Source organism: Passer domesticus, chromosome 4 (assembly GCF_036417665.1).
Source record: "Passer domesticus isolate bPasDom1 chromosome 4, bPasDom1.hap1, whole genome shotgun sequence".
NCBI lineage: Eukaryota > Metazoa > Chordata > Aves > Passeriformes > Passeridae > Passer > Passer domesticus.
The window spans coordinates 33605708-33620004 of NC_087477.1; the positions used below are offsets into that span (position 1 = coordinate 33605708).

Below are 14297 nucleotides of genomic sequence, written 5' to 3' on the forward strand. Positions count from 1 at the left end.
GGAATTTTCTTGCCCCCAAAAGCATCAGTTCTACAGGGCTCCTTTTATTTTTGTTGCTGTTATCTTTTATGACAGTCAGCCATAAAATCAAATGTGTTCCCTCAAAAGAACTCTCATCTCTGTTTTTTAAAATCAGTGTTCTTTTTTTTTTTTTTCTGCATTAATGGGAAAATATTCCAGAGACATAAAGGCATAAAAAAAACAATGCCCTGCCTCGTATTTCATATACATAGGAAATTAAAGAGTCAAAGATGTGCACTAGACATTTCCAAATCACCCATCTGACTTATTTATGAAAACACTCAGCTTTTTCCATAAAGAAGAAAAATTCCAGGGATTCTGAGGATTTAAAAACAGAATGTAATGATCTTCTGTGTAAAGCCTCAGGTTCCTCAGACTCAATCAGTATAAAATATTTTGCCAGGCTCTCTCTTCAGGCTAATTTAATTAAATAGAGTGGTACTAGAACACCCTGCCACTATTATGGTTCTCATCCTCTTCAACCAGAAGGCAACAACTCCTACAGAGTCCCCAAGCATATTCTTTACAGCAGTGCTTCACCCACTGTTTAAAAATACCCTACAGTGCAAAGTATGTATGAGTATTACTCTCATTTTGTACCTTCTCTCTTCCACAAAGAAAAAAAATACAGAGAAAAATGATATGAATATTTATTTTCCTCTCTTAAAAATTAACCTTCTTAATATATATAACATTTTTATTTAGCAGATCTTCAATGAGAGCTTGGCTGCACTCTAATTCCATCTAGTGTGTCATTGCTGTGCTGTTTTCTCTGGTCTTCTCAATGACAGAAACAAATTTGCCTTATAAGAAGAGTTAATCATCTCTACCTAGATTTCATTCCTGGGCACAGGCTCAAAGTCCATGAACACATAATCTTTTGCAAATCAAAACCTATTTCTCTCTTTCATGCATCATTTACAATCCCAAGGTGATGTACTGCTAACATCACACCTGTATTTTAGTTCACTTTCTTCCTGATTACTCATCCTTTAGAAAAGAAAGCACAAGTGACCTTTACTCTTTTCCTCTCATATTTTATTGTCTGTTTGCCTTTTCTTTGCTTTGCTTGTCTATGTAAAGAATTGAAGTACCAGGAAAGAAGGATGCACCCAGTTTTCAGTTGCTGGGATTACACGACTGAGGCTGCAGAAACACTGTGTAAGTGAGATGCCTTAGAGCCCCAGGTCACCCATGTGTGGTCACCCCCAGACACCCATTAGTCTAGACCTAATCTGCTTTGTGGGCACTTTCTCCTGCCTCTCTATCCACAAGTCAGGAGGTAGCATCAGCAGCAGTGTAGGTTTGGACCTAGAGCAATCCTTACATCACCCTCTGGGCAGCTCAGTCATTACTTCTGTGCCCTAGGTTATAACTGCACTAGATAGTCAAAAATAGCAAAAGAAACCAAAATAGTCTTAAAAGATATAGAGTCCAAGGACTTTGCCAGCCTGACTGGTGCAAACTGCCAAGCTGAGATCTCCTTTGGGTGCCAGAATGAATCCTCACCGTCTCCTGCAATTTTTTTCTGCAGCTTAATCTGCAGTGAATATTGCTTCCATTGCTTTAAAGAAAATACTATTTTAATACAACCTTAATTAAATTCTTTACCCATTTCTATGCCACTTATGTACTATGAGCCCTAGATTCCAAATCTGCCTACAGGAAGATGCATAAACACTGCAGCTGAGACATGCATTAACCAATATTCTGGCAACAACCAGGCTGACTGACAAATTTGGATTTTGGTGACAGTTTCCTTTAAAAAAGCTATTAGTGTGACTAAGTTTATGGCTCTTGTACTAATAATCTGGTGTGCACAGCTTTTGACATCCTCTTCCTCCACTGAACTCCAGTAGATGATATTAATCTTTAATTGATAATGGTTCTCAATTATATAATTACTGCTTATTATGCAAAATATTTGTCCTCTGAAATATTTTGATGCTTATCTTTTACACTTGTAGAATGCAATTTCCTTATAGCATCACCAAGTGTTTCCACAATGAGATTTTTGAGAAAAAAGAATGAATATTTCACCTGTAGTGAAAAGCAGTCATGTTTCTAAACTGTGATGTTTATGAAAACTTAAAAAATTAACCCAGTCACAGTTGTCCTGTTTGCCCATCTTCATTCCCTTGGGCTTCCATGGAATGCAAAACCCTGAAGATGTATTAAGCAATATGATTTCTTTTCTTTTCAAGTCTTTCTCCTGCAGTCTACTTGTGGAAAAGCCAATTTTTACAAATGAATACACAGGCCCCAACTCTAATACCGACTTCTTTTTTACAGCCTTTCTTCCTACACCAACCTTCTCTTTTTCAAGTGAGAGTACCAAGAAAAGCTTATGCTTTTGATCTCTGTGCAAATAAATGAGCTGAAACAAATAAAACCTGGTTCACAAGAGACTTCCAAGACATCTGGTGGAGTTATTTTTCTAAGTAATTAGACCAAGTGGTGGTGCAATTCCCAAATGGAAAGTACCTTCTCGCTTGGTATCCAGTTATTTCTCAGAGCCATCAAAACAGCAGTAAGTCCTGCTTCTCTCCTTGCCTGTGTCTCAGATTCTATTGATTACCAGTCTTCCCAAGCACTGCTTTATTACTCAAGTTTTTAACCCCCCCGCACCTATATTTTTTTTTTTTTTTGGTGCTATGAGGATCCTGTTTTACTTCCGTGAATGTCAGTGGGATTTTTGGTATTGACTGAGGAAGCATGCTAAGATACTGTAGTTCTCCTTACAGGCTCTACAGAGCAGGCAGAACAGTGCAATGAATAACAGCAAGGTGCTTGCTCTGGATCAATAGTGCTCTAAAGTGTGCCCAGGTGTGCTTTCTCCTTCTTTCTTGCTGAAAACTGATTAAACTTCTCCTTTTTTTCTCATATCTCCCCAAGAAAACATCACTCTAGTAACAACCCAATTGCTCCTTGACACTTTGGGGAGAATGTGGTTCTCAGTCTGTGACAACATCACAGGGCAACCACTGTGAATTTGTGACACTGTGGAAGTGCACTGGGAGTAGACCTGTCTGAAGACAGGAATTTAATTTCATTTGTGCATAGTTCTCCTGGTTTTCTGGCTTCAGATTTGGTCAGGGTGCTCTACAGTCCTGTTCCACTAGCTGACTTGGATGCAGGCACCACCCCTGTGCTATGACAGGAATGTTTTGTAATGCCAGATATGGAATTCCCAGTTGTAACAGGAGTAAAGAAAAGCAGCTGCCATATGAAACAGCTGCTAGGTTACAACAGTGGGCTTGGTATTAATGGTGCTCATTCCCATCCCTTCACAACATAACACAAACTCACCAGAGGTTTCATCTACTCTCTCGTCCACCACATGGTCCTTCTGATGAACCCACTCGCTGTTGCACTTAAAATAGATTTGTGTGGCTGGGCTTGCTTTGCAGTACAGATTCACGGGCTTGTTCTTCACAATGTAAGCCTCTTCGGGTTCAATGAGGAAGTGGGGCAATGGCTCTGGAGGATCAGATGGAAAAGTTTCTGGAAGTTCATGAAAAAAGTCATCATCTGTAAAGAAAAAATGAAAGAACCAAAATTCAGCTGGCAGACACTTGCAAAAACTTCAAGAAAATTAAAAAAAGTTGCATACTTTTTTAATAAAATGTTATCTTAGGAGCATTCCTAAACTGAGGCATAGATGCACTGCTTTTTTCAGACTAGAAGAAGCTGTTCTTTACATCCTAAGCATTCTTTCCTCTCTGTGATGTGACAGGGATGTGCACATTCATAGTCTGGGATCAGTCCTTTGTTACCATCATTTGCAATACCAGCAATAAAGCTTTGTGTTAGTGCTTGGTAGAGTTGCCTGGAAAACCATAAAGAGAAATAATAGAAACTTTCAGAGGCTTCAAGGCCACATTTTCAATAGTGACTTATCACACTGCATAATCAGGTGTGTGCAATAGCTACTGCCAGCCGAGGCTGGTCCAAATAGGAAACAGCATCTTTTGTTTCAGATGAGCAATTTGAAATCTGCTGAGGGCAAAAGTCTAAACACAAGTCCAGTCTGCACCTCTTTGTTCATACCCTGACTCTCCTGCTAAGACTGTTAATGAAGGTGCCAAGCTGTGCTTTATTTACTCTGTCAGTAGTACCTTGGTCTGTGCAGTCCTTGCTATGGAGAGGATGTGGGAGTTGAGGCATGGGACAGGGAACCTGTGAAATGGTGGCATTTTGGGCAAACACATGCTATTGACATAAGGAATCTCAGCACCTCTCTGGTGCTGCTGGTAAAGAGTTTAGTCAATGAAAGTAGTCTGGAGAAGAAGAAAAAGAATCCATTGCATGGGAGGCAAGACTGAAAACACCAAACGTGCATACTTCCCTTTCTCCCTCTCCCTCTTCACAAATCCTCTTCTACAACCCCTATGCCCCTTTGTACAGAGGAAGTCTTCCACATCAGAAAGCACCAAATTCAGCAGAGAATAACCCTCTCCCCTTCTTCCTCCCCACCTGCAATCAGAGCACAGGAACATCCAAGAGGCTCTGAGCAGCAAAGCAGTGGGGGGCACCAGCTCCTGACAGACCCACCAGCAGCAAACTGGCAGCTCTGAAGGCCTCACTCAATCTCTCCTTTCTGCTGCTGGCACAGTTATCATTATACCTCGTGACAGGTGCTGATGCTGATCAATAAAACTCTGTGGAACATCCAGCTGAAAATCCTGGCTGGCTGTCTCCTCCCTGCCAGTCTTCATAAAGATGAAATGTCAGACAGCTCCCTCCCCAAACCTGGGACCACTCTGTGCAGGTTGTGTCCACAATTACAAGGGGCACAACTCTCCTTCAGATACCACTTTTCAGAAAGACAAGAGGGAACAGGCACAGATAAAGGAGAGAGGGGAAGAAGGTAATATGGTACCCATCCATGGAGCTGTATGAAAGTAAACTGCATGTCTTTATCAGTGATGGGAATACCTTACAGAGCAAACCATTTTGTGAACCTCCTAAACTGTTTATGAAGAGAACATATGTTCACCATTTTTGTTCTTTTTTATTTCCCACCGCCCTTCATATTAATTTAAAAATACTCCTGTCCTTCTTGGTGTCTCATTTTATAAGGAATATTAGGCATGACTCACTTCTGCATAACTCCCTGAGAGTTAATAGAAGTGAACTGGTTCAAAGATAGAAAAAAGGGCCAATAAATAAGGCCTGACATTCTTCTAGCAAAGGGAAAATCTGTGACACACTATAACACTTCCATTTCCATCTCCAATTAATCATTTCCAGATACTCAAATTAAATTTAATTTTTTATCACTTTCCCATGCTTCCTTTATTTCTGCAGTTTCCTTTTCACTCTGACCACAACAGCCTCCTTCCTCTGCAATCCTATTTCCTCTCCTCATTAGGGATTTCTTCCTTGCTCCATTTTATTCCCTGTTTTTTTCCAAAAAGAAAGACGAGTTACAGTAAGTTAATGGGAGTCCTCATTTGGTTTCATGACAATGAAACATGTCTGAACTGAATCAAGAGGCTTTTTGGCATTCCTCATCCCCTTCCATGCACACCTCCCCTCTTCCCCTCTCCCACATGCTGCTCCATAGACATCCATGACACAGAAACATTAGAGATGAATCATTTCCCCTGAATTGCCACAGGACGTATCTTTTTCTTCTGGTCATTTAATTGCAAATCAGCAAGCAGACACATGGAAACTAACAAAGCACACATATGTTTTATAATTAAACAAGTACTGCTTCACTAATTTCTGGTGACTGGAAGAACAAATGTATTTATTTTCACCACTAAATTTCTGCGCATTATCAAAGGCAATAATTACAATGCCTGACCAATTAACTGCACCTTCCCAGAGATAACTAGAAAGTCTAAAAGGAGGGATCAGCAAGCTGCAAAAAAGAAAAAATAAAAGAGGTTTTCAAAATTATTTTTTTAATCAGCCTGGAAAATGGATGTGGGTTTTAGCTTTTCCTCCTGAAGGTAACTGCTTATAAAATTTAGGTATTATTTGTATGTATTCAAAGTAGTGCCCAGTACATTATGATCTAGTCTCACATTTTGATTGTGGTGATAGCTTCTTCTTTCCACCGACCTGGCATCCCACAGTCAGATACATGCCTGTTTTCTTCCTGCCTTCTTGCTGTGATTCCTCCTTATTCCTCTTGAATGACAATAAAGCACAGCTTTATTTTTCCACACTCTCTCATTTCTATCAAGAGGCATCTGAACCACTCTTAAATGTTAGGGATATAGATGGAAACCATTCACAAACTGTCACACAAATAGTGCTCAAAGGCTGCCTCGTCCCTGGAAACCGGCATTTAAAACCATCACTTTCAGAAAAAATTTAAGATCATAGCTATGAAACATTTTTTTTTTCTTTTTAAACTTGAAAATGCTCATTCAATCCCTGCCCTCATACTGCTGCTGTTAAAAGCAACAATGCTGTTTTTTTATAGAGCAGTTTCTCAAGAGGAACATATAGAACATCACCATGGCTGCATTTAGCAGAAAAAATAGCAATCCCACTGCAAAGCTAGTCTAACTTCATTAGCACCTAGGGACCCTTGCTCCTGCTTTTCACTACTGAAAGGCAACAGGTAGCCTAATCCACGTGTGTGAAGCACAGTGAGAAGTCACTTGGTGTTTCCTGCATGCTCTCTGCTGCAGGGAGGCAAAGCACCCCTCCCCTCTCACCCAGGCACACCAGGTGAAGTGGCAGGATGGTGGTTTACAGGTAGAGAGGGTGTGCAGCCCGGTTCCCCTGTGCTAAGCTGTGACACTTGCTTCTCAGGATGAGAATCTTTTGAGGAAGAAGAACCTTAAATCCCTCATGATGGCTTGAACATCACACCAGCCACAGCTGTGTCACAGCTTAGGACAGTCAGCCAATTGAGCTACTGATCTGGGACAGGGTTTTGAACAATCAACCCTAACACACATCTTGAAGCCAAGTCTTGCATTTCATTTTTTGAATTACAGCTATGCGCTGTCATGCTTTCATTGCAATGATCACAGCAACATGCAAGCATAATTATAATGTTAGTGCAATTATATAGCAAAATATTCCTAAAAATCTGACACAGAAAATGCCAGTATAGGACATTTGACTGTGTTGGGATTTTTTGCAGTTCTCTAGAGAACAAGTCCTGGTAGCACCAGAGCAATCTAATGAATATGTGTTTTCATGAGGACAGAGTAACTAACAACTGAATAAACACTTCCATCAGTTTCTCCTGACCAGCTTTACTTAAACACAGGTCATTCCTGTCCCCATATAAAAATTAAACTCTGACTTAGATTTTTCAGAGATGATTTTCTTATCACCGTGTGGCGTGTTGAGCCAATTTCTACAATTTGGATGGGGATTGCCTCTCATGGTGTGCTCCATTGGTGCATGAGGGGATAGATCTTGCCTGAGACTTTGATCTGCATCTTCCTGACGGTTATTGCCGGTTATTTAAAATGCTCATCTCCCAATGGTGCAACAAAGCAGCAAACTTTGTAACTCTCTTATTTAACCCTCCTAAGTAGCTAGACATTTTTTTCTTTTGTCTGGAGGAAAAAAGCTAATTAAACCATTTGGGAGTGATCTGGAAGTGTAGATACAAACAAACACTAAAAATTCACATACTTGATTTCCAGTCATTATGCCAATGTCATGTGCAGCAAGTTCCCCTCACAACTTTGATCAAACACAAACACAAGACACACATTGTTCTCCCCTGCTGTAACAAATCCCCTTCTGTGCTTAGTAACTTTGAGCTGCAAGTTTACTTCTGCAGTATGTCACATTCATCTTTATTTTCACATAATAAAGTGTACAGCCCATCTGTTGTTATTGACTGATTTATATTAGCAAGACAAAAGACCTGATTAATGGTTCTGCTAAACTGGTTCCAGTCATGTAATTCATTCATATTAAGAAAATAAATTTTTAAAATCCACTTTAATCTATAAACTTAATTTGGAATTTTTATTTTAGTTGCTGGCCCAAAATCAGATACTTTTATTTGCCTTCTGTAGTATCTGACAACTATATTTTTTAAAAGCAAAGTCAGAGGCAAATCTATAGGAACAGGAGAAATGCCACTGAAATCAGTATTGATACAATCTGGCATGGGCTGTCACATATAGGAATTTTAGCTTAATTTTAATTCCGTTTTCTTTTAAGGTAAAACAAATCTTTGTCTAAGTCAGGAACCTTTTGATGTTAGGAAAGGTCTTTGCTCTTTTCATGCATTTGCCTGTAAAACTGTACATATTATAGCTCTCCATGCATAGCACGTGAAAAGATATTTAATGGTATATTTCCCCTTTTATGGATTAGTATCCCTGCTCTAATCTGTGGCAGGAAAATATTGTGCACCATACACCAATCTATTCGCCTCTAGATCACTAGTTTTATTACTATATACGAAGCTTTAATTCTCATCAGCCCAGCATATAACTCAGTATATATCTGAACTGCGAGACTTGAACTATTATTGCTTTGATGATAATATATTGGACCATTATCTCTTCATGCGAGACCTGAAGCAAATTCTTCTCAAATGGAATTTACTTCAGAATGATTCAAGAGCAATTTAAAATGAATGGCTGCAAAGTTAATTCTATTTGCATTTGGATGCCCATCACTCGGCAAGACCATTCCCCGAGAGCGTTGCAAGAAAGGCAGCTGGAGTTTACTGTATGGATGGGATTTCTGTTCAGGTTTTAATGTCATGATTAAAAAGCTTTCTAGAGCAACAAGTACTGTTCACTGTGAAATTAACAGCAGGTGCTAGCTCAGCCAGACAGCTTATCAGGATGGAGGCAAGGGTTTGGATTACAGTGCACACTCTTTCAGGAAAGGAAAATTGCTCGGCTGGAAGTCCTTTAGTCACAGGGTTTTCTATCCTCCTAGGAAGGGCACGCAGTGCCACCAAATGGGAAGTACAAAATACTGTCTGCCATGGAGCCTGCCTCCACCTTAGAGGCCCATAACATCACGGAGCTATGAATCCAACATTAGTCGAAGTTGAATAAAAACTGGGAGAAAAAGGACTTATTTCTAAGAATCACTAAGGAACAATATCCTTACCAAAAGGCCCTCTCAACTCTGCCTCGGCCTTGGAGACCATACAAGGACAGAAAATGGGGACAGCAAAGTGTAACCTGTGCCCTGATAGAGAAAGCACATTTTCCTGCGTTGACCTGGGGAGAAGGAGAATGGCTTTCTCAGCATTTACCTTCTGTCAGCCCTACCTCTGGCTGATTGCAAGGTGAGCATGCAATAAAGCAATTACTCCTTATTCTTCAGCACCTCAGAAAGGGAAGGTGTCCTCAAAAAGCCCATAAAGTCTGCAATTTTGCAACAGCAAAATATTTGGCCAACCTTGGAGGCTGGCATCTGCTTGGTTGTAGCTGAATTCACTAGCAGGCCTTTACGTGCCTGAAGATGAGGCTTGGTTTTGTGGCAGCCCACAAACCAGATCCTTGCTGAACTTTGCTGGACCCTCCCGGGAGCAAGGTCAAGGGAATTTCTGACTTGGATTTACTGAGCACCCACAAAATTAAATGCTCTTTTCATCAGGGAAGGCAGAGTGCAGGCACAGTCTGGGAAAAGTGACAGAGAAATCAATAGGGCATGCAATGTTCATCTTTTTTGGGTGACTTCAGTCCAGAAACAGAATAAATAAAGCCCACAAAGAGGAATGAACTTTCTCTGCACCTGCAGCAGCTCAGAGAAGACTCTCCTAGCACATCTCAGCTTAACAACACATCCCCAGGAGGTCAAACCCAAGCTTTGCTTGTACTTAACAAAGAACATATGCACTGAGCAGCTACATATCCGTCAGAAGGCTGCTGGGCAAAAGTCTCCCTTTCAAACACAGGAACATCAAAGAAAAGCCAAACACATCCCTTCCTCTCCTTCTGTACCTCTAGAAAAAAAAAAAAAAAAGGAACTTTCACAGCAGCACAGGAATCAATACTTGATCCATGGTCAGCCACAGCCACAACCTGAAGCTGTTTCAAAAACCCGGACAATGGGCATCTCAGACACCTGAAATACTGGATTATTGGCTCAACTAAAGAGCCCAGGAAGGAGGCTTCTGATATTTGGACTCAGTCCTGCTCTACAGACCATCCTAGATAAAGAAGCTATACTTAATACAGTAATTGTGCTTGTTATGCCACCATACTCTGGCTAGCCTTTCTCAGGAATCCGTGAGGAGCTGAAGGGAAGAAGGAGACACCCTGCTTTCCCTTTTAACAGCCCTGCACAGTCTGCCATTACATTGGGGAACTCTTAAGGCTGGGAGCTGCAGCTCAAGAGCAGGGAGGTTTCACAGTCAAAGAAAACAGCCAACTGAGTGGCTGCTGGTGCTCCCCCCCAGCAGCCCTGTGTGGAGTGGAGCCCTCTCCTTTTGTGCACTTCTCTCTGTGCTGCTATTTTATGTGAATGCTGCGTGCCCAAATATAAAGCTGAGGGCAGAGGAAGATGAAAGGATAAATGGTTATCACTCAGCCACAGACCATGTGGGCACTGTGCAACCGGGTTGCCTACAGCAACCAGCGTGTGTTCTCCATCTCCCCTGCTCTGATAGTGACATCTCCTTCTCTCAGCCCAGTGCTTGGACTACATCTTGCCTGGCTTACCCTGGCAAACTGCACTGCTGTTAATCAACAACTAATTCTAGTGGAGTCAAATACTATTTGCATCAGAGTAAGGAAAAGGATAATCATATCTAGATGAGGAAAACACTGTACCACCTTTATAGAGTTTTGCAAGTTACATCTTGCCATTGGAGAAAAAGGCACCTTCCCCCAGTTTGTTTAATTCATTATTATGATTAAAGTTTCTGCTTCTCTTGAATCTTTAATATCAACCAGATGAGAGGAATATTGAAAACAAAACTGTCAGTGCTCTGTAACAGAAGGAATTTTTTTATACACCCCACTGCTAATTCAAGACAATACCTGCAGGTATATATATGTAGACATGACATTTAAGGTTCTGTATCCAGAACATTACCATTGCCCGGAGACAAACTCTGTCAGACTACCAGCTGCTGCCTAAAAATGCAAGAGATGGTGGAGGTACTCATTAACATTGGACTTAGCCTAGGAAAATGCCAGGAGAGGGTATGGTTTCATGCACGGCAACTGAAAATACTTTCTGTCGCATATGAAGAGCACCAAGCTGTTCTTTGAGCAACAAGTTTTATGAGACTTGTTGTCAATGTAGGAAACTTAATGCAGCAATCTGCAAGCTCTGCTTTCAATGAGTCTGCCTAACCATGTAAATAGATGAAAAAGGCTGGAGGCAAATCATCAGGGAGTGAGGCTGACTTTACGAAATATAAAGAGAAGAGGCAAAGGCCCTGTTCCTTCGCTGCCATGCCCTGAGTACCAGCAGTCACATCCCTCTTTGCAAAATACAAATCACTTCTAATGGAAACTCGTTATGCTTGTACAGAGCTACTGGGTAAGGTTGGCTCAGTTACTGTACCATGGCTCTCAACAGTACAGCACTTGAAAATAAAATGCTTGACAAACAGCAGATGACATCAGCAACATTTCAAGGTGATTGTCCTGTGGAAGTTTCCACTCTCTTTCCACTTCCAGAGTTGTCAAGCATTGGAACAGGCTGCTCAGGGAAGTGGTTGAGTTACCATCCCTGGAGATATTTAAAAGATGTATAGATGTGGCACTTAGTGACATGGCCTAGTGATGGATTTGGTAGTGCTGGGTTAACAGCTGGACTGTCTGATCTTAGAGGTCTTTCTGAGTTAAACTATTCCATGAATGTGTGATTTGTTTAAAACTAATACAATATTCATGCTTGGAAAAAAAAAAAAAAAAGGCAAGTTACAGACTATCTCCAAAACTTTATCTCCTCATTCTGTCATGTAACAAACTCACAGGGTAACGTGCAAGTGTCACTTTGCCAAGCATTCACAAGCATATTGTAACTGTGAGCTACAGGCATCTAATTGGAAAATTAACACAGCTCCTGTTGGATATGGTTGTGCTGCTAGAGTTCAAGCCTGTTAGTGTCTTCTCTGATACAGATGCAGCATATGAACAGCAGAGTAACTTAAGTGTCAGCCCATGAGGTTTTGTGTCCTCCCTCTCAAGCATTTTTCATTTTGGATTCTAGATTGTGATGGGTCTGTGTGATGGCATGGGATCCCCTCCTAACCACCTGAAAAGCAAAGTCTACTTTGAGACATTTCTGACCCAGCTGCCATTAATGGTCATAATGGTTGACACAAGGTCAAAAATTATGAAACCTCTGAGGAGCATCATTTCCTCTTCAGTGTTAGGCTTCACTTCCCTTTGACACATTAGTCCTGAAGCAGCTCCAGGCTCTTGACCCCTTCTTTAACCCTGATAACTAATTAAAGATGGACAAGGCTTAGGCTAAAATACTTTTTGTTAAACCTATTCATTCTCAAGTCCCCTTCAGGCATTCTTTGTCACACAGAACAGAGCCTGCCATATTTACATGAACATGAAAGGAGGTTCCTGTTACAATAGCACAAAAAAATCTCCTTTTACAAGACCTGACAACCTTTGCCGTTAGACGGTAGAACAAATTTTACAGCACATAAAATATATTCTCAACACATACTGGAAACAAGTTTCCTGGGTATAGTCCAAAGCATACAATTCAGGAAAAATCCAAGAATAATTAACTCTGCACACATTTTTATAATTAGAAGTTTGGACTCAGCTCCTTTATCTGACTGCTATGTCAACAGTCTGAACACAGTGTCCCAAATATGATAACCAAATGAAAAATTGATCCCACCTTTTCTCACGCTCTTAAGGCTCTATCATGTACTGGAAACAAAGACAGAGCTCAGGCCAGAGTCATCAGCCGCAGGCAAATGGATTTTAGGGCCAGTGGTAAATCACATTACATAGCACAAGTTTGTTTAATAGAGGAAAGCATACCTTGAGTGAGGATCTGTAACTGAATGTGGCACTTTACAAATACTTTCTCTGCTTTTTATGTTGTTTCATATTAATAATTAAGCTTGCTTCTTGCCTCAGTATTTTGGGGTTAAAATATCAGCCTTTTGCTTCTTGCAAGAATGGTTATTTTTACCCTTATTTTCCAATTATTAAAACTGCAGCAGAGCTTTGCTCCCTGTTTTGTAACACTTCCAGTGAAAGCATTTTTGTCTCATTGAAAAGTGACGATCCAACATCTCCTGATTAACAAAACTGAGATCTAATGGGATGTCATAGATCCTAATTTCATGAGATATCTGAAGTGTATAGTTAATCTAGATATCGGAGTCACTGCATCTCAGAAAAAACACGGGACACTTGACTATAGCTAAAATAATAGCTCAGTTGCATGGCCACCTGGTTAAGGCATTGAGCTGAGACCCAGGGGATAGATACTCTTCTGTAACCTTGGGGGAATCTAATCTGCCACGTTCAGGGTCCCATCTGCAAAATGGATGTAGGAGCTTAATAGGCACCACTCTTTGTTCACTACCTTCAAACTGAGCAAACAGCTCAGTACTCAGATGCTTCCTCCAGAACTTCTCCTAAATGCATGCCAGTATCATTTGCTAAACAGCCAGCAGTTACAGAAAGGATCCCAAACAAATCTGTGTTTATAAAATGGCTAGGGAACAAAAATCAGTCTATGCTGGAGCTGAGGTGAGGTTTGCCACTGCTCTCCCTTTGTATCAGTGGTGCAGCCTGGCCTTGGGTGCTCTGTAGGGCTCTCTCCATGGGCTAGGGGAATACTGCTGTCCCAAGACAAACATTAATCCTCATGAATATCTACATACTCACTACTTTTTTTCATGGTTCTTAATGAAATTATTATTTGCCTGGTGCTGTTACCTAATTTCATCCACAGCAAATTTTTCAAGAACCATAAATTATTTTGTATGAGGCTGATTTATCCCAGCAGAAGTCTAAATTGAATTAGAAATCCATTAGCTGAATTCTAAGCAGGAGCTTCTGGGGGGAAGGGGAAGGGAAGGGGGGGAACTTGGGAAACTGAACACCAGATGTGGAAAAGGGGAAAAATCCTTAAAAGAAGTAGAAAGAGAATAGAAAACATAAATATCTTCTTATTGAATTAAACACCTAGGTATTTATAGAGCCAGATGGAAAAGCACAGATTATTGCCTAGGATCGGAAATATGACTCAAACATTTATTTATTTACTTTGACTAGCAATTGGTTTTGTAAGTAGATGAGATTTTGTAAGCAGATGAAAAACTCTGTTCCACTTGAATATTATAGTTTCCATCATGCAAATACCAACAGATTGTG

General features: G+C 40.6%; 1 protein-coding gene across 2 annotated transcripts in view; it reads right to left on the reverse strand.

Moving 5' to 3' along the window:
- Positions 1 to 14297, reverse strand: part of UNC5C (unc-5 netrin receptor C) — a 248718-nt gene that overhangs the window by 89255 nt on the left and 145166 nt on the right. For both annotated transcript variants that reach the window (XM_064416988.1, XM_064416989.1), the window contains exon 2: positions 3331 to 3552. In XM_064416988.1, the coding sequence (XP_064273058.1) occupies positions 3331 to 3552 (222 nt within the window). The remainder of the gene's footprint in view (positions 1 to 3330; positions 3553 to 14297) is intronic.